This window comes from Dasypus novemcinctus, chromosome 11 (assembly GCF_030445035.2).
Source record: "Dasypus novemcinctus isolate mDasNov1 chromosome 11, mDasNov1.1.hap2, whole genome shotgun sequence".
Classification (NCBI taxonomy): domain Eukaryota; kingdom Metazoa; phylum Chordata; class Mammalia; order Cingulata; family Dasypodidae; genus Dasypus; species Dasypus novemcinctus.
Window position 1 is genome coordinate 10,649,945 of NC_080683.1, and position 27,074 is coordinate 10,677,018.

The window sequence follows — 27,074 nt, forward strand, 5'->3', positions numbered from 1 at the left end:
GGCTAATTTTAATACAAGGATATTTATGGACTATAGTTACTAGCAACTTTACTGCCTAGATAGCTAATTACATCTACATAAATCAGGGAGACTGTCATCAGCAATGAGTGATGGTTTATTCAATCAGTTGAATGCCTTAAAAGGGAAAATGATTTCAACATTCAGAGAGAATTGTCTTTGGACAGCCACCATCTTCCCGGAAACTCAATGGACATTCACCAGAGCCCTGTTTGCAACCTGCCTGCGGAACCTGGACTTGAGAAACCCACAGTCACTTGAGAGACTTATAAAATCGCATATTATTGAAAGATATCTCCTGTTGATTCTGTTTCCCTAGAGAACCCTGATGAGTACAGCTTGGTACTGGGAGTGGTTCTTGAGGAACAGAGTATTAAACATGAGATGTCTGAGGTAGATCTGGGAGTTCTGCAATTGGCTCTCTACTCTAATTGGACTCAAGGGTACTAACGACTCCCTTTCCAATAATGAAGAGGCCGCTAACAGTCCATGGAGTGAGCTGGTAATAGGGATACACAAAATATCATCACCTGATTCCCCTACTTCTGAAGCAGGCTAGTAAGATAGGGAATCAATAGATGGATCTGGAAACCTGGCAAGAAGTCCACGTGGACATCAATAACCCCAAGATGGCTGCTGGAAGACACTCCCCAAGATTCTGCCACTCAGAAGACTTCCTCTGGAAGCCAGGAGAAGTCCCTGATATTCCCTAAGGATTTTATCATTGGGCCAGCCTGGGAGATTGATGGGAGAAATAAGCAACCAAAATGGTCAACAGTTGGAACTCCTCCACTGCCAGAAGCAAAAGGGTGGGATAATTAATAGTTCAAAAAGTGGCAATGGGCCTGAGTTCTCTCTCTTGCCTCTAGACAAGAACTCCAGCTGCCTTCTTCCCCGCTTGGATCACCACACAAGTAAACATAGGGATAAACCTATACTGTGGAATTATAGCCTGTAAGTCAGCCCGCTTTATCACTGTTCAGCCCCTTCCTCTCTACCTGGGACCCCTGATCTGTTAATTTCTCCCATTTCTCTTCCCTCCCTACCTGAATAAACTACAGGCCTAATTCTCCCAACATGCTCTTGAAATTCATTTCTGTAGTATAACTGAAGAACCTAGATAAAATCTGGTATCTCTTCCATGCTTATAGGAAGCAAGGATCTGGGTGAGAGTGTTTTCAATACCTTAACAGAGTTTTGTGGAGTCAAAAGGTATAATGATGTTGACTGGCTCCTCCTAGATACTCTGGATACTGTTATAAAAGAAAGAGATGAGTAAAAGGCTTCAAATTTTAAATTTAAACACCCATGAATGATACGAATGTTTCTATATGTGCTCTGAAAGAAAATCTTGTCTCCTGTAGCCACAGACTTGAAATATCTGAGAACCAAACAGACCTCTCATTATATGAGTAGCAGAGTTACAAAGGAAACGAAAATCTCAACCCTGCAGGGTTTCTGCAGTTAAAGTAAAGGCATTGATTTGAAAGGACTAGAACCCAGAAGCCTGGGAAGGAGACATATGGGATGACGATAATTTTGGTGGGAATATTGGAACCCTAAATTCTGCTGAGACTTTACTAGACAAACCTGTGATAGTCTGCTCTGTGGAGAACATACCTTGTCAATCTTGTATCACCCAGCCTCCAGCCTGCTCCAGCGAGTCTGGACCTCCTCCCAGCTCTGAGGCACATACCAGCCAAACTCCAGCAGGCACTGCCCAGCCTCCAGTCTGCCCTGAGGAATCTGCCTTCCAACCCCTGCCAGAAGAGATTAATCCTGTCTCGCCAGAAGAAAATGCAAAGGAATGCCCTGAGGTCAGGTGCTTGCAAGGCATTTATAATCCTTCTCCTTACCCACCCCACCACCCCTCTTGTCTTTCAGATCTATTACTAAACTAAACTCACAACAAGCCCCCGAAGGTGAAATGCAAAGTGTGACCCAAGAGGAAGTACACTATACTCTGAAAGAACTGCATGAGTTTTCCAACTTATACACAGAGAAATCAGGGGAATATGTGTGGGAATGGATATTAAAGGTTTGGGATAATGGTGGAAGGAATATAAAGCTGGATCAGACTGAATTTATTGATACGGGCTCACTAAGCAGAAATTCTGGATTCAGCACTGTAGTTGAGGGGTTAGAAAGGGCTCTGTTTGTTTGGGTGGCTGGCTGAAACATAGACCAAAAGATGTCCGAGCTTGTCTGAGGTTGAGATGTCTGATTTGCTCTTTTATACAGTAGAAGAGGGAATTCAAAGGCTTGAGAAACTGAAATGCTAGAATGGATTTACCATTTGAGAGCGGCCCACCCACCCCAGGAATGTCCAAAGGACACACCTTTAACCAGGACTTTGAGGAATAAATTTGTCACACTAACTCCATCTTCCCTGAAAAGCTCTGTGGTTACTCTTCTCTGTAGTCCAGATATTACTGTAGGGAGAGCTGTAACGGAATTAGAATCCTAAACATTATGGGGATGATCGGGTCTTGGCTGGATAAAAGTCAAGTAGCAGCAGTTCATCGCCAAAGACAAAGTAGGTGTGGCTACCCCAATGAAAGGCAGATTCAAAGCAGCACTCAAAATAGTCTGAGTTGCATAGAGTTATGGCATTGGCTAATACTTCATCACGGGGTACCTAGAAATGAAAGACGGGCAGTCTACTAAATTTCTTCTGGATTTGTGTTAACAGAAGGGTTTGTAAGTCAAGTAAACAAAACCCTAACTCAAATTATAGACGCAGAGAATCACAGCCCCTTAATGGATTCCCAGACTTGAGACAGTTTATAGACCCAGAGCCCCCCGAATTAGAAGGCCAGGCCCCCTTGGAGAAGGATCCTGTTAAACTGCCAAAAACTTATATTGCTAATCTTCCTCACCTTTTACCACAGTAAATAAGCATTGGGGAAAAGGAAATGACTGGAAATTTTGGTGATTATTAGACATGGGCTCAGAAGTGACATTAATTCCAGGGGACCCAAAACGTCACTGTGGTCCACCAGTTAGAGTAGGGGCTTATGGAGGTCAGGTGATTAATGAAGTTTTAGCTCAGGTCCGTCTCACAGTTGGACCAGTGGGTCCCTGGGCCTATTGTGTGATTATTTCCCCAGTACCAGAATTCATAATTGGAAGAGAATACTCAGTAACAGCAGAATCCTCACAATGGATCCCTGACTTGTGGAGTGAGGACTATTGTGGTTAGAAAGGCCAAGTGGAAGCCACTAGTAGAACTGCCCCTACCTAGCTAAATAGTAAATCAAAAGCAAAACCAGATTCCTGGAGGGACTGCAGAGATTAGTGCGACCATCAAGGATTTGCAGGATGGAGGGGTGGTGATTCCTACCACATTCCCATTCAAATAACTCACCTATTTGGCCTGTACAGAAAACAGATGGATCTTGAAGGATGACAGTGGACTATTGTAAACTTAACTAGATGGCGAATCCAATTGCAGCTGCTGTTCCAGATGTAGTATAACTGCTTGAGCAAATTCACACATTCCCTGGTACTTGGTATGCAGCTGTTGATTTGGCAAACACTTTTTTCTCAATTGCCATTGGTAAGGACCCCCAGAAACAGTTTGCTTTCAGCTGGCAAGGCCAGCAGTATACCTTCACTGTTCTGCCTCAGGGGTATATGAACTCTCCAGCCCTATGTCATTATATTGTCTGCAGGGATCTTGATTGTCTTTCCCTCCCACAAGACATCAAACTGGTTCATTATACTGATGATATCATGTTAATAGGACCTAGTGAGCAAGAAGTAGCAAAGACCTTAAGACTTATTGGTAAGGCATTTGTGTGAAAGAGGATGGGAGATAAATCCAACTAAAATACAGGGTCCTTCCACCTCAGTGAAATTTCTAGGTGTCCAGGGGTGTGGGGCATATAGAGATATCCCTTCTAAAATGAAGGATAAGCTGCTGCATCTGGCCCCTCCTATGACCAAAAAGAGGCACGATGCTTGGTTGGTCTCTTCAGATTTGGGAGATAACACATTCGTCACTTGGGTGTGCTACTTTGGCACTTTTACCAAGTGACCAGAAAAGCTACTAGTTTTGATTGGGGACCAGAACAAGAGTAGGCTTCGTGACACATCCAGACTGCTGTGCAAGCTGCACTACCACTTGGGCCATATGATTCAGCAAGTCCAATGGTGCTGGAAGTCTCAGTAGCAAATAAAGGTGCCATCTGGAGCCTTTGGCAGGCCCCTATAGGAGAATCACAATGCACACCCTTAGGATTTTGAAGCAAAGCCCTGCCATCCTCTGCAAGTAACTACTTTCCTTTTGAGAAACAGCTTTTGGCCTGCTACTGGGCCCAAGTAGAGACTGAATGCTTAACCATGGACCATCAAGTTACCATGAGACATGAGTTGCCCACCATGAGTTGGGTATTGTCTGACCCACCAAACCATAAAGTTGGGTGTGCACAGCAGCCCTCCATATTAAAGTGAAAGTGGTATATATAAATGGGGCTCAAGCAGGTCCTGAAGGCACAAATAAGTTACATGAGGAAGTAGCCCAAATGCCCATGGTCACCACCCCTGCCATGTTACCTTCTCTTTACCAGCCCACAGCTTTGGCCTCTTAGGGAGTCCCTTACAATCAGTTGACCAAGGATGAGAAAACTTGGGCCTGATTTACAGATGGTTCTGCATGATATGCAGGTACCACCTGAAAGCAGACAGCTGCAGCACTGCAGCCCTTTTCTGGGACATCCCTGAAGGAGAGCGGTAAGGGTAAATTCTCCCAGTGGGTAGTACTTCGAGCAGGAACCTGAGTGTTCATTTTTCTTGGAAGAAGAAATGGCCAGAGGTGCATTTCTACACTGATTCATGGGCTGTTGCCAGTGGTTTGGCTGGATGGTCAGAGACTTAGAAGAAACATGGTTGGAGAATTGGTGACAAAAAGGCCTGGGGAAGAGGTACGTGGACAGACCTTTCTGAGTGGGCAAAAAAACATGAAAATATTTGTGTCCCACATGAATGCTCACCAGAGGGTGACTTCAGCAGAGGACGATTTTAATAATCAAGTGGATAAGATGACCCGCTCTATGGCTAATGCTCAGCCTCTTTCTCCAGTCACTCCTGTCATTGTCCAATGGCTCATGAACAAAGTGGCCATGGAGGTAGGGATAGAGGTTATGCATGGGCTCAGCAACATGGACTTCCCCTCACCAACGCTGACTTGGCTACAGCCACTGCTGAATGCCCAATCTGCCAGCAGCAGAGACCCACATTCAGTTCCCAATATGGCACCATTCCTTGAGGTGACCAGCCTGCTACCTGGTGGCACATTGACTACATTGGACCATTTCCACCATGGAAGGGGCAGCAATTTGTTTTAACTGGAATAGACATATATGCTGGATATAGGTTTGCATCTCTAGCATGTAAAGCTTCTTCCAAAACTACCATCCATAGACTTACCAAATCTACCACCATGGCATGGCACACAGCAGTGCTTCTGATCAAGGAACCCATTTCACAGCAAATGATGTGAGGGAATGGGCACATGCCCATGGAATTCACTGGTCTTATCATGTTCCCCATCATCCTGAAGCAGCTGGATTAATGGAATGGGCTTTGAAGACTCAATTATGGTGCCAACTAGGTGGCAATACCCTGCAGGGCTAGGGCAATGTTCTCCAGGAGACTGCTCTAAATCAGCGTCCACTCTGTGGTGCTATTTCTCCCATAACCAAGATTCATGGGTCCAGGAATCCAGGGGCAGAAATGGGAGTGGCACCACTCACTATTACCCTAGTGATCCACTAGGAAAATTTTTGCTTCCTGTCCCTGCAACCTCAAGCTCTGCTGGTCTACACATTTTAGTCCCAAAAGGAATGCTGCCACCAGGGAACACAATAATGATTCCACTGAAATGGAAGTTAAGACTGCCACCTGGCTACTTTGGGCTCCTCTTACCTGTGAATCAACAGACAAAGAAGAGAATTACTGTACTGGCTGGGGTGATTGATCCTATCAATAGGAAATAGAGGGGGGTGGGGGATATATGGGGACCTTATATTGTTTTAATGTAACATTAAAAAAATAAAGACAAAAAAAAGAGGAAATAGAGTTGCATCTACATAATGGTTGGGTAAAGAAGAGTTTGCCTGTAACACAGGAGATCCTCCAGGTCATCTCCTAGTACTGCCATGCCCTATGATTAAAGTCAATGGAAAATGGCAACAAACCAATCCAAGAAGGACTACCAATGGCGAAAATCTTCAGGAATGAAACTTTGGATCATCCCACCAGGCAAAGAACCATGGCTAGCTGAAGTCCTTGCTGAGGGTAATGGGAACATGGAATGGGTAGTGGAAGAAGGTAGTGATAAATATAAACTTTGACCATGTGACCAGTTACAGAAACGAGGACTATACTAGTCATGAATCTTTCTTGTTTCATTTGAGTATGACTGATATGTACACAAAACAAATTTATTTATTTTCTATCCCAACCTTTTCCCATACCATATGACAAGTTGTACTAGTTTCATGTCACAATATTTAAAGATGTCAAGTTTTAGAGTGAATATTACCCAAGGACTTGCACCCTATTCTGTAGGGAATTAATGCATTTCTGGTTGTACATAGGAGAGTTGAACATTGTTAGGCAGAAATGTATATATATACATGCCTGTTATTGTTTTTACTTAGAGACCAAACATGGCTTAAGGTAAAGTGTATGGCTGCTGAGTTGACAAGGGGTGGACTGTGATGGTTACGCTAATGTGTCAATTAGGCCAGGTAATTGTGTCCAGTTGTTTGGGCAAGCAAGCACTGGGTTAATTATAATACAGGGAAATTTATGGAATTTAGTAACCAGTGACTTTACTGCATAGTGAATACATCTACATCAATCAGGGAGATTGCCATCAGCAATGAGTGATGGTTTATCCAATCAGGTGAATGCCTGAAAAGGAGAAGTGATTTCAGTATTCAGGGACCCAGCTCATCTTTGGACAGCCAACATCTCCCGGAAACTTGCTGGACTTTCCTCAGAGCCCTGGTTTGCAGCCTGCCTGCAGAACCTGGACTTGTGCATCCCCATGGTCACATGAGAGACCCTTAAAAAATTGCAAACTATTGACAGATATCTCCTGCTGATTCTGTTTTCCTAGAGAACCCTGACTAATACAGTATCTAAAATAATAAGTACACAGTATGTACTTAGAATGGAATAGGAGGGAGGGAAAAAAGTAGGAAGGAAGGAAGGGAAAAGGAATGTGAAGAAGATTTCAGAAAACTATTTCTGATATTTTAGGGAACAGCTGGAGAAATGTGTCCAGGAATCCCAAAAAAAATACCTATTTTGGAGTCTACAAATGTTAATCTCAGAAGGGATTAACTGAAGAATGACAAGGAAGACATTCCATAGGAAGAGAGCCATATGTTCAAAGACCTGTGCATACCATACTTATCTTACTATAGTTTTATAGCTAGAGTTCTGTAGCTGAGCCTGGCATAAGATACAAACAAAACTGGGTAGGTTTAGGATAAATAGGTACTTACTGAGCATGCCTCTATAATTAAGGTCCATATCCCGGCTCTCTGATCGTACTTTAATTGCATCCAGAATGGCATCAGGAGACAATAGTCCTGAAGGCCTAACAACATTCAGAAGTTCAGTGAGGCTCATCAGAGGTAAACGCACAGCTTGCATGATTTCAGCATGATTCTCCTTTGAATTGTGCTTACACCAGTTTAATAAGGCTAGGAAAATATCTTTCTCAGGAGCTGCAAATGAATCTCTTAATACGATGTTTAAAAGTGCTGTCTGAAAAGATAAGAAGGAAAAATTCCAGTTACTTTGATACCCAATCACATGCACCCATCAGTCAGTGCAAGTGGCACTGAAATTTAGACAATTAGCTTTTTTTTTGATCCTCTCTTTTCCTTATTCTTTGTGCCATATACTCTTCTGCCCATTAGGGATATGTGAAAACAGTTTTCTTTCTGCCCAGGCATTTTGTACCATTATATCAAACATCAAGTCTTTCCAAACACATTTGTACCCATCTATAATAAAGCAGTGAGAAGACAAATGGCAAAGTGAGGAGCTGTCAATACATATGGGTACTTCAGGAGGGCCTAAATTTGTAAGTAAGCTATATCTGGCATTTGAAATTCAAAAGTTTTTGTTCCTCTGTATCACTGCACTGCCATGATTTTAGTCTCAGATTGCTGCACTGCCCTCCAGCAATACTTCAAATACCCTTCCCCTTAAAAATTAAGTGTGGAAAACAGTTTGGCATAGAATTACATATGACCTACCAATTTCACTCCTCGGTATATAACCAAAAGAAATGAAAGAAGAGACTCAAACAGTAACTTGTATATCAAGGTTCACAGCAGCATTATTCACAATATCCAAAAAATGGAAGCAAGCCAAGTGTCCATCAACAGGTGAATGAATAAACATAATGTGGTACACATACACACACACATGCTGGAATATTATTCAACCACAGAAAGGAATGAAGTTCCAATATATGCCACAACATGGATGAACCTTAAAAACATTATGTAAATGAAATAAGCCAAACACAAAAGAGCAACTATTTTATGATTCCATTTATATGAAATATCTACACTAAGCAAATTCATAGCAAGCAAAAATTAGATTAAAGTTTACCAGGGGCTAAAGAGAGGGGCATTACTGCTTAACAGGTATAGAGTTTCTTTTTGGGGTGATAAAAAGTTCTCATAATTGATAGTAGTGATAGTAGCAAATAATTTAAGTATAATGCCACTGAATCATACCATTAAAAATAGTCGAAAACAGCAAAATATATATATGCTATATATATATGTTACCATATCTAATTTAAAAATAAGTGGGATAGGTTTTCTGGAAAGATGGCATTGGAATAAGCAAGCAGGGCTTAACTCTCTCACAAAAACAATGGAAAAAGGGACCTGCTTTGGAGGTAAGCTCACCAGGACAGTGCTGCACTACACCCAGGCAGGCAAGGGACAGAGAGATGAAGAAGCTGAAACTGTGAGTTACTAATCCCCATGGCAGCCAGGAATGGCACCCATCCCATACCCCCAAGGCACACAGCCTGGATAAAACCCATGGCCCGCTGAAGCCAACTGAGGGGAAGAGATGTCTTCCTCCGTGGGAAGAGGGAGAGTGTGGTGGAGGGTGTAGCGTGATTTCTCCTCAGTGAATTGAGCCAGCATAGCCCGCTTTGAATCCTGGCTCTGGCCAGGCCAGAATAACAGGAAAGTAGAGGTTGAAGCAGTCACCTCCATGGAAAGATTTGCTGAAGAGCACCATCTACTGGCCGGCTGGGAAACTTCAAGGAGAAAAACCACTCTTAGTCTTTCCTGTCCAAAAACCCAATGAGCAGATCTGCATCCCATTAGTGAGTTCCTGGACTGATTCAGTAACTTAAGCTGGGCAATTTTAAAGACTCAGAATATGTTGAGATGAAAATCAAAGAAAATCCATAAAACAAAATGAGTAGGCAAGAGAGAGAAACTGACCATCAGAGTAAATTCACCAACATATTCAGATACCTAGACATCAGCAAAAATTGACAAGCCATATTAAGAAACAGGAAGAGACGGCCCAAACAAAAGAACAAACCAAGTATTCTGATGAGATACAGGATTTAAGACACCTAATCAATGATAATCACACACATCTAAATCAATTCAAGAAAGTGAAGGAAAATATGATTAAAGAGATAAAGGATATTAAGAAGGCACTGGAAGAGCATGAAGAGCAATTTAAAAGCCTACAAAGAAAAGTAACAGAGTTTATGGGAATGAAAGACACAATGAGTGAGATAAAAATATATCAGAGGGAAGCAAATGAGGCTCAAGCGATTGGGTTCCCACCTACCACATGGGAGGTCCGTGATTCAGTTACTGGTGCCTCCTAAAGAAGACAGGAAGCTGGCACGACAGGCAGGCGTGGCAAGCTGACATAACAAGATGATGCAAAAAGAGACACAAGAAGAAAAACTTAATGAGAGACACAACAAAACAGGGAGCAGAAATTCCCAGTGCCTCCTAAAGAGGACAAGCAGGATGGCAAGATGGCATGATGGGCATGTGCAGCAAGCTGACGTGACAAGATGATGCAACAAGAGACACAAGAGGAAGAACATAATGAGAGACACAATGAAGCAGGGAACAGATATGGCTTAAGCTATTAGGTACCTCCCTCCCACACTGAAGGTCCCAGATTTGGTTCCTGGTGCCTCCGAAAGAAACAAAGAAGATGAACAGACATAGCAAATGCAAACAAAAAGGGGATGGGGAGAAATAAATAATCTTAAAAAAAAAAAATTAAGGCATGTAACAGCAGATTTGAATAGAAGGAAGACAGAATCAGTAATATCAAGGACAGAACATTTGAACTTGAAAACACAGAAGAACAGAAAGAGGAAAGAAGGGAAAAAAGAAACAGGGTCTCAGGAAATTGAATGATAATGGGAAACACACAAACATATGCATTATCGGTGTCCCAGAAGAAGAAAAGGGACAGAAAGAATATTTGACAAAATAATTACCAGAAACTTATCAACCCTATGAAAGACATAAATATCAATACCAAAGATGGAAAATGCACCCCAAACAGAATAAATTTGAACAGAACTCCACTGAGAACCTACTATTCAGAATGACATATAGAGATAAAGAGGATTCTGAAAGCAGCAAGAGAAAAGCAAAACATCATATATAAGGGAACCTCAATAAGATCAAGTGCTGATCTCTCATCAGAAACTATGGAGGAGAGAAGATGGTGGTAGATGTATTTAAGGTACTGAAAAAGAAAAACTCCCAGCCAAGAATTCTGTATCTGGCAACACTGTCCTTCAAAAATGAGGGTGACTTTAAAGTTTCCCAGAGAATGGAATGGAGGAGAGTATGGGCCATGATGTGGACCATTGACTATGAGGTGCAGAGGTGCCCAAAGATGTACTTACCAAATCCAATGGATGTGTCATGATGATGGGAACGAGTGTTGCTGGGGGGGGGGGGGGGAGAGGTGGGGGGGGAGAGGTGGGGTGGGGGGGTGGGGTTGAATGGGACCTCACATATATATTTTTAATGTAATATTATTACAAAGTCAATAAAAAAATAAAAATAAAAATAAAGTTTCCCAGAGAAACAAAAACTGAGAGTATGTTATCAAAAGACCAGAATTACAAGAGGTACTAAAGGGAGTGCTGCAGCTTGAAAGGAAGAAACAATGGCAAGAGACTTGGAGTACAGTTAAATGGAGATTTTTAGGAAGGATAATTTAAAAGGTAAAAAGACAGACAACAGTAAGAAAGCCAAAGGATAAAATAGATGAATTAAGTAATATCTTTATAGTAATAACATTAAATGTTAATGCATTGAATTCTTCAATCAAAAGACAGACTGACAGAATGGATAAACAAATATTAGCTATCTATATGCTGTCTACAAAAGACTCACCTCAGAGGTAAGGATACAAGATTGAATGAGAAAGGTTGGAAAAAGATGGTCCATACAAATAGTAACCAAAAAAGATCTGAAGTAGTGATGTAAATACCGGGTAAAATAGATTTTAAATGCAACACTGTTATAAGAGATGAAGAAGGTCATTATGTACTAATATTAATAGAAGGGGAAATTCATGAAGAAGAAATAGCTACAATAAATATTTATGTCCTAACCTGGGTGTCCCAAGATACATAAGGCACACACTGGCAAAACTGAAGGGAGAAACAGACCTCTCTACAATAACAGCTGGAGACTTCAATATACCACTCTCAGCACTGGAGAGAACATCTGGACAGAGGATAAATAAGAGCTTGAAAATCTGATAAGTGAACTAGACTTAAGAGATGTTCACAGACCATTATACCCCAAAACACCAAGATATACATTCTTTTCAAATTTCATGGCTCCTTCTCCTGGATAGCATATATGTTGGGACACAAGACAGGTCTCAATAAATTTAAAGACTGAAATTATACAAAACACTTTCTCTGATCATAATGGAATGAAACTGACTTCCTTCTGACTTCATAACTGACTGAAACTCACAAATATATGGAGATTAAACACACAAATAATCAAGGGATCAGAGAAGAAATTGCAAGAGAATTCAGTAAATATCTTTAGACAAATATATATGAGAACACAACATATCAAAACCTATGGGAGGGAGCGGGTGTGGTTTAAGCAGTTGAGCACCCACTTCCCACATGGGAGGTCCCAGGTTCAGTTTCCAGTGCCTCCTAAAGAAGACAAACAAACAAGCACACAACTAGCAGACAATGAGCAAAAACAACGAACAGAAAACAAGCAAAAACAAGAAGATGGCAAGCAAAAACAATGAGATAAGAAAAAATGAGGGGACAATGAGCAAACAACAAGCAAAAACAAACAAGCAGGGAACAGATGTGGCTCAAGCAGTTGAGCACCCACCTCCCAGGTTTGGTTCCTGGTGTCTCCTTAAAAAAATAAACAGGCAGACATTGAGCAAAAAAACAATGAGCAGACAATGAGCACAAGCAACAAGCAAAAACAACAAGCAAACAGATGAGGGAGCGATCTTGGGTGGAGGGGAGAACCTATGGGACAGAGGAAAGGCACAGCTGAGAGGGAATTTATAACCATCAAAGCTTACATTAAAAAAGGAGCTAAAATCAAAGACCTAACTGCACACCTGAAGGAACTAGAAAAGAACAGTAAGTTAATCTCAAACCAAGCTGAAGAAAGAAAGAGATGAGGGAAGCAGACTTGGCCTAGTGGTTAGGGCATCTGCCTACCACATGGGAGGTCCACGGTTCAAACCCCAGGCCTCCTTGAACGTGTGGAGCTGGCCCATGCGTAGCGCTGATGCGCACAAGGAGTGCCCTGCCACACAGGGGTGTCCCCTGCGTAGGGGAGCCCCACGCGCAAGGAGTGCACCCTGTAAGGAGAGCCGCCCAGCACAAAAGAAAGTGCAGCCTGCCCAGGAATGGCACCGCACACACAGAGAGTTGACACAACAAGATGACACAACAAAAAAAGAAATACAGATTTCCAAGCCGCTGACAACAAAAGAAGTGGACAAAGAAAAACATGCAGAAAATAGACACAGAGAACAGACAACTGGGGCCAGGGCAGGGGGAGGGGAGATAAATAAATAAATAAATCTTTAAAAAGAAAAAGATGAGAGTAGAAATAAATGAAATTGAAAGCAAAAAAACAATAGAGAATCAGCAAAACCAAAAGTTGGTTCTCTGAGAAGACCAAGAAAATTGACAAACCTTTAGCTAAACTAACAAAGAAAAAAACAGAGAAGATGAAAATAAATAAAATCAGAAATGATGGGGGAAACGGACTTTGGCCCAGTGGTTAGGGCGTCCGTCTACCACATGGGAGGTCCGCGGTTCAAGCCCCGGGCCTCCTTGACCCGTGTGGAGCTGGCCCATGCGCAGTGCTGATGCGCGCAAGGAGTGCGCCCATGAGAGCTGCCCAGCGTGAAGGAGGGAGCAGCCTGCCGAGGAATGGCGCCGCCCACACTTTCCGTGCTGCTGACGACAACAGAAGCGGACAAAGAAACAAGACACTGCGAAAAGACACAGAAAACAGACAACCAGGGGAGGGGAATTAAATAAATAAAAATAAATCTTTAAAAAAAATGACAGGGATGACATTACCACTGACCCCACAGAAATAAGAGAGATCATAAGAGGATACTATGAACAACTGTACACCAATAAACCAGACAATATAGATGAAACAGACAAATTCCTAGAAACACACAACCAACCTACAATGATCCTAGAAGAAAAAGAAGACCTCAACAAACCAATCACAAGAAAACAATGAAAAGGAAAGGAAGGGATATATTTTGTGCTATTTCTATTTCCTGGAAATGGCGTTGGTTTTTGGATTTTTCCATGTCTGGTTATCTAAGCAGGTGTAGTAGCTTAGGAACAACTCCATTTGAAAACAAGTTGTGCAATCCAATGTCCACAGAGAAAATGTGGCATTGGTGTGGGAAGGGTGGCCATGGTGGCTGCTGGGTGTGGGGAATGGGAGGAAGAGATGAGATGGGGAGGCGTTTTTGGGACGTGGAGTTGTCCTGGGTGGTGCTTCACGGACAACTACGGGACATTGTAGATCCCCCCAGGGCCCACTGGATGGAACGTGGGAGAGTGTGGGCTATGATGTGGACCACTGACTATGGGGTGCAGCGATGCTCAGAGATGTACTTACCAGGTGCAATGGATGTGTCATGATGATGGGAGAGAGTGTTGCTGTGGGGGGAGTGGGTGGTGGGGGTGGTGGGGTTGAATGGGACCTCATATTTTTTTAATGTAATGTTTCTTAAAAAAATGAATTAAAAAAAAAGTAATAAAAAAAAACAAAAATAAAAAAAATAAAATACAAAAAAAAAAAAAAGAAAACAAGTTGTGGAAAACACGTGTGCCGTGTTTGCTGGGGTCAGGTTATCCTTTATGGGAGTATGGTCCATCCCAGAGTTCATTCATGTTTTACAGGCACTCAGACCACTGAGCAAATCAATGCCCACATTAGGGACCCAGAATATTAATCTATAGGATTAGTCATTTTTGAAGAGTAAATGAGAAGCACATGTGCCAACAGTTTTAAATTTACCAGTAGAAAGGTTAATTTTTATTTGCTCCTTTCCCAACTGCTCTTTTCATCAGCCAGATGTCCTCTATGATGTCACTTATCTACTTCATCATTTCCTTCTATTCCCTCTTACTTTGCCTAAAACTTTCCCCTTCCCTTTTCCCCTTAAAAGCAAATTGTGGGTTTTTTTTAAAGATTTATTCCACCCCCCCCTCCCACCCCCCCCACCCCCGTTGTCTGCTCTCTGTGTCCATTCGCTGTGTGTTCTTCTGTGTCTACTTGTCTTCCTTTTGGCGGCACCAGAAACCAATCCCAGGACCTTCTGGAGTGGGAGAGAGGAGTCCAATCTCTTGTGCCACCTCAGCTCCCTGGTCTGCTGCTTCTCTTATTGTCTTTCCTCTGTCTCTCTTTTAGTTGGTATCATCTTGCTGCGCCAGCACTCCACTATGCCATGAAGGCCAGCACCCCTGCATGGGCCAGCACTCCACTTGGGCCAGCTCACCTGCACAGGCCAGCTTGCCTTCACCAGGAGGCCCTGGGAATTAAACCCTGGACTTCCCATATGGAATATATAGTAGACACCTTGAAAAAAGTTGGTGGATGCACTAAAAACTGAGAATGCAAAGAATACTAGAGTCTGCTGCAGATCAGTTAGAGCAAATTGTCAAGACTATGGGACCAGACTTAAAAGATCCTCCAAAAAGTCACAAAGAATAGGGAGACTGATAATACCAAATTTAAGAAAGACCGTGACAAGTAGGGTGCACTCACTTCTGTTGGGAAATCATTTAAATCCTACCTTTTTTTTCAGAGTACTTTCTAAGAATCTGTGATGTCAGACTTGTTGGTCTATTGGAATATACGTATAGAGAAGAGTCACCTGGCAACTATCTACCTCATCTTGATTTATTAAAATAAATAAGTTCATCAAAAAAGTCTGCTTGAAATAGCAGTTAGTAAAAAGAATATATTGTCCAAAAGCTCAAGGTACTATTATATTTGAGGCTGTATTTCATCTTAGCATATACTAAAGTAACCCTTAACTAAATTCCACTCTTAAGTATCTATTTCCAATTACCACAGAGGGAAGTCCAGGCAAATGTAAACCTAGGTCTAAGAAACGTATTTTCACCATTTTTGTTACTCATATGCCAATTTCTATATACTTCAGAGTCTTGCCTGTCATAGGCTATCAGTAAATATTTTTATATAATTTGTCCAGAAGTAAAAAGGAACAATAAATGAGCAGGAATAAAGAATCTGTTTGCTTATATGAATAGGACCAGAACAGATATTCTACTGAGGTCTTATGATTAGGAGATATTAGAGGTTGAAAAATGGAGGTCCTCTAATTTTTACAGAGAAAACACCTTATTTTGGGGAGAAAGAATTTAGGGAAGTCTTCTTGCTTACCATAAAGTTTTTGGCAGTCATGCATTACAAATGAGTATATACTATCCAAACTGCCCGTGAGATTACTATTTCACATGAAACCTATTAGGAACTTGCTTGAGAAAAGGAATTTTTCTTTTGAGAATACCTAAGAATTTTTTCTCATTAAAAAATTTAAAAACATATTTTCCTAGCCTATGTTCCAAAGAGGAAAAGAAAAAAAAAGGTCTGAAGCATGAGAAACTAAATGGGAAAGAAATTAAGTGTTGTCAGCATTTGACAGAGAGGGCGTATTTATGTATTCTTTAGCATGTTATGCAAGCACTTCCAGTGAAGTTGTCAGGTAACCTCCTCAGTCATGGTCATGAAGTTGCACTTTGATGGTCTGCCTGAGCCCAGAGCTCAGCTCCAAAGCAAGGATACCATTGTTATTACCATTGTAATTTTGAATAGGGTACCTCTCTCACTTCCTCTACCCCCAGCAGTAAAACCTTCAGAATGTTCTGTGGAGAGGAACAGGTGGATTTAGCCACTTCCAGAGCTTAAAGGGCCTGGAGAAAGGATGATTTTCAATACATTCATTGTATTTTCTCTCAACACCAAAGCTGAACCCATGCATATCTGCAACGGGGATCCATTAACAACTATCTTATTTTGAGGAAGACATTATGATAATTCCTTTAGTACCTTCCTCTCAAAGTGAAAGGAGGAAAGTGGGGCTCTCACTTTGCTACTTTTCCTGAACATGTCCAGGATTTCATTCCTTCTTCTTTTGAGCTTAGGTTGTCTCCTAGGATGTTGCAACTGTTGGGGGGATTCACATGGAAATAAATGAGGCAAAGGCTAAAAGAATTCTTGGGGACAAAGTCTTTCTGGGAAATGACTGGAAGAATGGCTGGTGGTAATTAAAGAGAAGTTGCCAATGAAAATGGCAGCAAGCATAACTCCTTGATGTTGGAGATGCATGGTGGCCACCTCAATAAAGATATGTTGTCTTCTAAACAAAAAAAGAGAAACTGAAAAGGAAAGAATGCGACCAAGCTCATTCTATGAAGCCAACATCACCCTAATAGTAAAAACCCAGTAAAGATACTACCAAAAAAAATTTATAGAACAGTTTCTCTAAGGAATATAGATGCAAAAATCCTCAACAAAATACTTGCAAACCAAATAAAAAAGCACATTAAAAGAATTAAACACCACAATCAAATGGGTTTTATCCCAGGTATGAAAGGGTTTTTCAACACAGGAAAATTAATTAATATAATCAGCCATATTAATAATTGAAGAAGGAAAAATCACATGATCATGTCAATTAATGCAAAAAAGGCATTTGACAAAATACAGTATCCTTTCTTGATAAAATCACTCCAAAAGATAGGAATAGAAGGAAGCTTTCTCAACATGATAAAGGCCATATATGAAAAACCTATGCTAGCATTGAACCCAACAGTGAAAGACTGCAAGGTTTCCCACTGAGATAAGAAACAAAACAAGGATGCCCACTGTCACTACTGTTATTCAATATCGTGCTACAATACAGCTCTTTTAAAATTTGTCTAGTAGGTCTTCTAGCTTTTGCTGGAAGGCCCTTAAAAATATATATTGTGTTAGAAGTTCTACCTAGAGCATTTAGGCTAGATAAAGAAATAAAAGGTACCCAAATAGGAAAGGAATAAGTAAAACTTTTGTTCTTCTCTTATGATATGATCCTGTATCTAAAAATTCCTGAAAAATAGATGAGTTCAACAGTCACAGGATACAAGATTAAAAAGAAAGATCAAGTGTTTTTACACTACTGATAAGCAATTCAAAGAGGAAATTGAAGAAAAATTCAATTTACAATAGTGCCTAAAAGAAACAAATATTTAGGAATAAACTTAACCAAGGATATAAAGGACCTGTATTCAGAAAACTACAAAACAATGCTAAAAGAAATCAAAGAAGACTTAGATAAATGGAAGGGCATTCCTTGCTCATGGACTAAAAGACAAAATATTAACTTGTCAATTCTACCGAAACTGATTTACAGATTCAACACAATTCCAATAAAAGTCCTAAGAGTCTTTTTTGCAGAAATGGAAAAGCCAATAATCAAATTTGTTTGGAAGGGTAAGGAGCGCCACAGAGCCAAAAATGTCTTAAGAAAGAAGAACAAAGTTGGAAGACTCTCACTATCTGACTTTAAAGCATATTACTTTGATAGAGGAGTAAAAAAACAAAACAAAACAAACAGCATGGTACCAGTATAAAGATGAACAGATTGACCAATAGAACCAAATCAAAAATTCAGAAGTAGACCGTCACATCAACAGTCACGTAATTTTGGACAAGATTGACAAGCCCACTGTATCAGTCAGTCAAAGGGGTGCTGATGCAAAATATACCAGAAATTGGTTGGTTTTTATAAAGGGTATTTATTTGGGGTAGGAGATTACAGATACCATGCTATAAAGCCTAACTTACTTCCCTCACCAAAGTCTATTTGGAACAAGATGGCTGACAATGTCTGTAAGGGTTCAGGTTTCCTGGGTTCCTACATTCCTGGGGCTTGCTTTTCTCTGGGTTCAAGGTTCCTTCCTTCCTGGTGCTGCCTTTTCTTTCCTCTGGGTGCTGACTTCCTGGGTCTTCAACATCAAATTCTAACATCAGAAATCCTCAACTCTGTTCTTTGCAATGCCTTTTATCTATGAGTCCCCACCCACCAAGGGGTGGGGATGTAATGCCCTAACCATAACTCAATCATGCTCAGGCACAGATCATGTTACAAGAATAATCCAATATCCATTTTTGGAATTCATAACTATATCAAACTGCTACACTCACCCAGCTGGGCTAGAATAGTCTATTCAACAAATGGTACTAGGAGAACTGGATAGCCATATCCAAAAGAAAGAAAGAGGACCCCTATCTCATACCTTATACAAAAATTAATTTAAAAATGGGTCAAGAGCCTAAATATACAAGCTATAAGCATAAAACTCCTGGAAGAAAATGTAGGAAAACGTCTTCAAGACCTTGTGATAGGTGGTAGTTTCTTAAATCTAACACCCAAAGCATAACCAATGAAAGAAAAATAGATAAAGGGGACTTTCTCAAAATTAAACACTTTTATTGTTCAAAAGACTCTGTCAAGAAAGTAAAACAGCAGCCTACTCAATGGGAGAAAACATTAGTGGAAGCCACACATCTGATAAGGGTGTGATATCCATGTTATATAAAGAGATTATACAACTCAATGATAAAAAGACAAGCAACCCAATTTTAAAAATGGGCAAAAGACTGAACAGACATTTCTCCAAAAAGGAAATATAAATGACCAAAAAGCACATGAAAAATGTTCAACATCACTAGCTATTAGGGAAATGCAGATAAAAACTAAAATGAGATACCACTTCATACCTTACAGCACGGTCATTATTTTAAAAACAGAAAACTACAAGTGGTGGAGGGGATGTGGAGAAAAAGGAACACTCCTTCATTGTTTTTGGGAATGTAGAGCGGTGCAACCTCTGTGGAAGACAGTTTGGTGGTACCTCAAGAAGCTAAATATAGAACTGCTGTATGATCCAGGAATAACTGTACTAGGAATATATTCAGAAGAACTGAAAGAACACAAACTGACATTTGCACACCAATGTTCAAAACAGCAGTATTCACAATTGCTAAAATATGGAAACAGCCCAAGTGTTCACGAGCCAATGAATGGATAAACAAAATGTGGTATATATGTATGATGGAATACTATTCAGTTGTAAGGAGAAATGAAATCAGGATGCCTATGAAAACATGGATGAACCTAGAAGATATTATGTTGAGTGAAATAAGCCAGACACAAAAGGACAAATATTGTTTGGGCTCACTAATATGAAATAAATATGATAAGTAAACTCACAGAAGTTAACTCTAGAGTACAGGTTACTAGGAAATAGAATGTGGTTTGAGAATGGGAGCTGATGCTTAACGTATGTAGCATTAATAAGGTTAATTGTAAAAGTGTGGAAATGAATAGAGTTGATAGTAACATATTACAGTGAGTATAACTAAAACTGCTGACTTATAAATATGATTGTGGCTGAAAGGGGTAATCTGTGGACATAAATATCAATTGAAAGGAAAATAGAGAATAACCTAGGGAATGTATAATATAGTGATTTTGGTAGTGGATGAAGATTGTGGTTAATAGTAAATATAAGAATGCGCTACTTTTATAAAGTGCTAAGAATATGATGATATACGGGAAAATTACAACTAATGTTCCTTATAGGTGATAGTTACAATAATAGTAATACTGTAATATTTTGCAGATATGGCAAGGAGATATTTCAACTCTAAGGGATAATAGGCGGGTATTAGGGGATATAGGGATTTTTCTTTTTGAAGTAATGAAAACATTCTAAAGTTGACTGAGGTGATGACAGCACAATTCTGTGATGAAAATGAGAGCCACTGGGTATATATTTGAATGGATTGTACAAAGCATGAAACTGTGCAACACAGGGAATCCAGTGGTAGAAGATGGACTGTAGTTAAAAGAGTAAGAGAATGTTCTCTCATGTATGATAATGAATATATTACAAGGTGTTCATAACCAGGTAAGTTGGGGGGAAAATACACCAAATATAAGATATGGGCTCTAGTTGGTAGTAATATTTTGACGATGCTCTTTCATAGTTTGTAACAAATGTTTCACAACAACGTAAGGTGTTGGTGGTGGGGTAATGTACAGGAGACTTGTATATGATATGCATGCTTGTTTTGTAAATTCACCACTTTTACTATTCACTTATTGTTTATGTATGTTCATGTATGGATATACTTCAATAAATTTTTATTTAAAAAAAAAAGTAAAATAATAAGAATTGTGGTTCATATTCAAAACAAGATATGTAGGTATTCAACAGATTTTTTTCACTGGCAACATCCAGGACCTAGGAGGAGCACAGAAAGTGAAGGTGCATGTAAGGTTGAAAGATTTGAGCAAAACAGTTTCATTCTAGCTATTATACAGTATAAAAAAATACCATAAACTAGTAAATAACGAGGTACCGAAAAAAGCACTGACTTAAAGATATCCAATGACACATGAGATCTCCTTTACAAATTATTCCTCTTGCTATAAGGAATTATACTCTCTATCAGAGAAATATACACTCTATCAGAGAAATACAAAACCACAAACAGCATGCAATACTGCCAAGAACCCATTTTGACACTCATCGCATTGTAAACAGGCATGGGCAACTCAGTCGCTTTTGCATGTAAAACTTACCAGAAGAACTTTATAAGAAAACAGAAACAACCTGCCTCTTTCTTACATAATCTAGAGTTCTAGTAGCCAGAAGCAGGTGGCTAAGCCAGATAACTCCTTTTGTGACAAAGATTTTCCTTTTTTTCACTCTACATCCATTGCTATATTTCTATTGTAAGGTATAAATAAGACAACATATGCCTGTGAATTACTTTTAGACAATGACGCACCTTAGAGAGGGAGAGGAAGCCTTCACTTGAGAGCACCTCCTGGGCATTTCTGTCCATAAACATGCAGCACATACAAGTTAACTTGGGAAGAGAGTAGAGACTGGCAACATCAAAAGTCATACAGACATTCTGAATGTTAAGTATGGTACAGAGATATTCAGAGGTGGAATCCTCCAGCTCAGGAAATCCATATTTATGAGCCAGGCTCAAAAAGTCCAGCAGCACCTCCTCCTTCTCATCTGTCAGCGTCGCTCGCCCAGTGTAGATGTACTTAAGCAGCATTGTGAATGCCTCTGCAGTGGTGTCCTGGAGAGGGATTTCTGCTTCAGGCTGAGACTCTCGCATCCCACCATATAGTAATGCTCTGCACATCAGAAAATAAACACATGAGGGGAAACTCAAACAGGATTTAACAGTTACTGACATTATACAAATGTATTTAATGACACAAAGATCCAGGTGAAGAAACTGTAGTACTGATTTTAAATGGTCCTTTCAAGGAAGTAAAAGAAACCTTTTTATAACTATTTTGAATTAATTCTACAAACAAATGGAATGATGAGATATTCTGAGAGCTCAGAACACAATAGAAAGAAGGAAAGGGATCTTTTGAGATAAACATAAAATCATAGAAAGATGCTAAGGTAGTTCAAAAACTAAAACTCAGTAAGAAAAGATAAAATCAATTAAATACCAATGATATCACCCTCCCCCATTAGACTGACAGAAATTAAAAAGCGATGTGGGGAAGCAGACTTGGCCCAATGGATAGGGCGTCCGTCTACTACATGGGAGGTCCGCGGTTCAAACCCCAGGCCTCCTTGACCCGTGTGGAGCTGGCCCATGCGCAGTGCTGATGCACACAAGGAGTGCTGTGCCGCGAAGGGGTGCCCCACACGGGGCAAGGAGTGTGCCCCGTAAGGAGAGCTGCCCAGCGCGAAAGAAAGTGCAGGCTGCTCAGGAATGGCACCGCACACATGGAGAGCTGACACAACAAAATGACACAACAAAAAGAAACACAGATTGCCAGTGTCGTTGATAAGGATAGAAGTGGTCACAGAAGAACACACAGTTAATAGACACAGAGAGCAGACAACTGAAGTGGGGGAGGGGAAGAGGAAGGTGAGAGAAATAAAAAATAAATCTTAAAAAAAAAAAGCCATGTAAAGGGGAGCAGATGTGGTTCAAGTAGTTAAGCGCCTTCCTTCCACATGGGAGGTCTTGGGTTTGGTCCCCGGTGCCTCCTAAAAACAAACAAAAAAAAAAACAAGCAAATTGAAACACCAATTCAAAGGAGCCGATGTGGCTCAGTGGTTGAGCACTGGCTTCTCACATATGAGGCCCCGGGTTCAATCCCTGGCCCCAGCACCTTAAAAAGAAAAAAAGCCATGTAAAAACAATGGGTAAACAGGTACTCTCATGCATTGTGTTGAGAATACAAATAGGTACTATTAGTTTTGGAAACTAATTTAGTAATATCTATTCAAGTTTAAAATGGTCATACCCTTCAAGTCAGCAATTCCATTTTTAAGAGCCAAGTCTAAAGAAATTATATAGCAAGGTAAAGATAAATGTACAAGATTATAATACTGAAACAGAAAAAATGTTCATCAGCAGGAACATGGTTGATAAAATTGTAATACACACATTCTATGCAGCCATTAGACGGATCAAGGGGGATCAACATGTACTGTCTTGGAAAAGATGTCCAAGATATAGTAAGTATGTAAGTCAATAAGCAGATCCACATGTATTGTCTGGAAAACAATGTCTAGCCACTTACTTATAAATGTGTGTACAGGTATATACAGATAAATCTACTTAAATCTAGAAAAATCAGGGAAAAGTCATATTAAACTGTCAGCAGTAATTGCCTCTGGATAATGGAATTAGATGGCTACGAGGGAAGGACTTTCATTTGTTACATTAAAAATGAAATATGAAATTGGTGGTGGGATTATGGATTTTTTTACTTTTTGTTTTTCAGCATTTTTAAGACGAAAAGAAAGTCCAACATTACCACTTACCTCATCATCTAAATAATGAACACTATAGAGTCCACTGCATAGTGTTTTTACCTCCATTACTCTAAGAGTAATTAGATGAACCAACTAAACCTCCAACCCGTTAGGAAAGAAAGGGGGGTTGCAAAGAACAGGGAAAGAGTACAGAAAAGAGATGCAAGTGTAAAGAGAAAACACGCATGAGAAGAAAGTAAGAGAGTGAGAAAGAGACTCACTCTGTTCCTAAAATTCTCAGAGCAGGACTAGCATTTCAAGGGTTCCTCCATCTCTGAATGGAACTTCACCCATCCTCTCCCAGGACCTGGCATTCTTGCTTGCCTCAGGAAAATAGTTGAAACTACCTAGGAAAAGATTTCTGAATATTCTGAGCATTTCTCCTTTACTGGATTATGCACTGTGTAAGACCACCCTTGAAGGTTTTCATTAATCCAGAGAGCATCCAAGCATGACCATAAAATTACTAAATTAAAGAACTCCTTCCTTGAGAGTCCTCAACAAGCCTTAACTCTCACACGAGAATGATCCACCATCTTTATCTGGATTCTCAGTGCTTTAAAAGTGTTTATGATAATGTTTGCCAAGAACACTAAATATAAACCCCCAACTGTGACCAGGAGACAAGGACAGAAGCCCAATGTTTAGTATAAAGAGTTCCTTTTTGCAAATTTAGGTTGTCCATATCTGGGAACTGGTATGTTCTCATGGCAGCACTTTGTTGGGCCTCTCACCTGACAATTAACATTCCTTTGCACGTGAATAGTGTCCACAACGAGAATCTGTCTAAAATAGCATTAGTAATGACTTGAAGTTTAACCTAGCAAGCCATCAACGATTAAAAAACTTCAATAATGTACTATCCACAGGGATATCAAAAACAAGGTCAATAAGGGAGGAGAGTATATTCCATTCAACTCAGGCTGATCATCTAATTTCTAAAGGATTCAGATTTTTTAAAAAAGATTTAGATTTGTGTTTCTTTTAAGAATATACTAGGGGGTGGGGGGTATATGGGGACCTCATATTTTTTTAATGTAACATTTAAAAGAAAATAAAGAAAAAAAGAATATACTGTATCATCCAACAGATACCTACTTACAGTTGTCTCAAGTTCTTTTTAAAAAAGAGCAAAATATAAAATATTAACAGATATTAAAAAGGTTTAAAAGTTCTGAGTTAATCAAGGGTGGACTCTTGAACACTTTAATAGTAATGAGTGGGCCAAAAGAAAGAAAAGGAAAAGAAACCCAAAAGGGAACGTGTACAGAGGACAGAAGGCTGGTAACAAATAACAATTAGATCAAGGCCAGGGAAATAGGAGGGAAGCATTAACTACAATTCAAACTTCTCTTTTCTAAGCTCCTGGTATCATCTACAATGACACTCTCTATATAAAAGATGGAACATATAGAAAGGTTTTAAAAGTACTCTAAGTTCTAGCTAAAATAAGTATTTGCAAAAAACACACTTGATTACAATGTATGTGGCTCCAAGTACTGCTGTTTTGCTGTCTTGGTTAATTCTGATACTAAAAACCAGACTGTAACTTCACTAGAAGGTAAATGAAATTTTCTCTGAGCTGTTGGAATCTCCATCTTTGGATATCAAGCTTCTCTGGGCAGATCAGTAACTCTGAATCATCCCCATCCTTGTAAACAGAGAAAGGGCCATTATCAAGAATTATCACCTAGGCAATAATTCAGTGATAATCTCCTTTAATTAAGATTAAAATGTAGAATAATGGGAAATTTTGTATTATATGTATCTGTTACTACAATAACTTTTCAAGTGTAAAATTAGAGGTGAATTTAATATTTATAACTCTGGTAATTAAGGGTATGAATAACAATATTATAGCTATAAATAAGTAAGATTTTTATATCAATTAAGTACATAAATATTTGTTTAGTATTAACTCTAAGATAACTCATTTGCTACTAAGTTTCCTTTAATTTGGAGGTGTCAAATTTTGTGTTTTTTGTTTTTAGACTTAGAAATTAACATAATTTTTATTGTATTTTTTGTATACTTTTAAATTTTTTTCAAAAATAAGATTACATAAATAAATGTTACATAAAATATATAGGAGATTCCCATATGCCCTACTCCCTACCCCTCCCACATTTTCCCACATTAACAACATCCTTCACTAGGGTGCTACTTTTGTTATAATTGATGAACACATTTTGGAGCATTGCCACTAAGCGTGGATTATAGTTTACACTGGAGTTTACACACACTCTCTCTCTCACACACATTTTTGTAAGTTATGACCAGACATACAATGTCCTGTATCTGTCATTACAATGTCATTCAGGACAATTCCCAAGTCCCGAAAATGCTCCAAAATTACACCAATTTTTCCCTCTCTCTCCTCTCAGAACCTCCAGTGGCCACTGCCTCCACATCAGTGATAAAAAGTTCTTCTATTGCTAGAATCACAATAAGTCTATAGGAGAATAATACTAAGGCTACTCTAGTCCATTGTTCATCCCCAATCCTGAGGATTCTGGCATGGTGATGCCCACTCTGCCTCTAATTGAGAGGGGGCTTAGATCCCATGGGGCAGATGGCTGGGACTATCTTGCTTGTACTTGCAGACTCTCTCTGTTCCTTGGAATGGGAGTTGTCCGTCATCATCTCCTTGTTAGCTGTCCTGGGTGAGTCCAATGAACTGGACAGCAGGTGCTGTGACTATGTTGAGATTCAGGGCCCAACTGGTACATGGAGAGCCCAAAGATTTAAGTCTCTTGAACATACACCTATCAACTCTAGTACTAACTATAGGTTCAAATAGAAGGGGCAGAAAGCCATGCGTAGGGAAACTACAACTCAGTCCAACTCTGTCACACTAGGGAGCATAAATTCCAAAGTAGGGCCCACTGGCAGAGCACCAAAGTCCTGAGTTGCCTGCCCTGCCTATAGTGTCTGGATGATTCCAGAGCCCTCAGGAGCCTTGATATTTGAGGCAATATTTACTCTGGCAGGCAATGAGATCCTGCTGAAACGTGCATAAGTATAATCTCTGTAATGACCTTCTGACCCTCTTTGAAGTCTCTTAGCCATATAAACTCATTTGTCTTTACCCTTTCCCCATTTTGGTCAAGGTCTTTTTGCAGTTGCATTACTAGTTGATGCTTGGTAGTAATCCCTCGGTGGCAGGGAAGCTCATCCCTGGGAATTATGTGCCACGCTGAGGGAAAGGTAATGTATTTCTTTATTATTATTATTTTTTAAAGATTTATTTTTTATTTATTTCTGCCCCCCCCCCCCCATTGTCTACTCTGTGTCCATTCACTGAGTGTTCTTCTGGGTCAGCTTGTATTCTTGTCAGTGGCACCAGGAATCTGTGTCTCTTTTTGTTGCATCGTCTTGCTGCATCAGCTCTCCATGTGTGCGGCCCCACTCCTGGGCAAGCTACTTTTTTTGTGCAGGGCGGCTCTCCTTATGGGGCGCACTCCTTGTGCGTGGGGTTCCCTTATGCAAGGGACACCCCTGTATGGCATGGCACTCCTTACGCAGATCAGCACTGCACATGGGCCAACTTCACCGCATGGGTCAGGAGGCCCTGGGT

The 27,074-nt window shown here is 40.1% G+C and overlaps 1 protein-coding gene and 1 non-coding gene across 3 annotated transcripts in view; one reads left to right on the forward strand and one right to left on the reverse strand.

Annotated features, from left to right (window-relative positions):
- Positions 1-27,074, reverse strand: part of BTBD9 (BTB domain containing 9) — a 475,382-nt gene that overhangs the window by 394,693 nt on the left and 53,615 nt on the right. For both annotated transcript variants that reach the window (XM_004460278.5, XM_071218440.1), the window contains exons 3-4: positions 21,480-21,843; positions 7,539-7,803 (exon numbers count right to left, since the gene is read on the reverse strand). In XM_004460278.5, the coding sequence (XP_004460335.1) occupies positions 7,539-7,803; positions 21,480-21,843 (629 nt within the window). The remainder of the gene's footprint in view (positions 1-7,538; positions 7,804-21,479; positions 21,844-27,074) is intronic.
- On the forward strand, positions 17,534-17,592 carry LOC111764585 (U7 small nuclear RNA). Its single transcript, XR_002797165.1, has one exon. It is a non-coding gene; the product is annotated as a U7 small nuclear RNA (small nuclear RNA).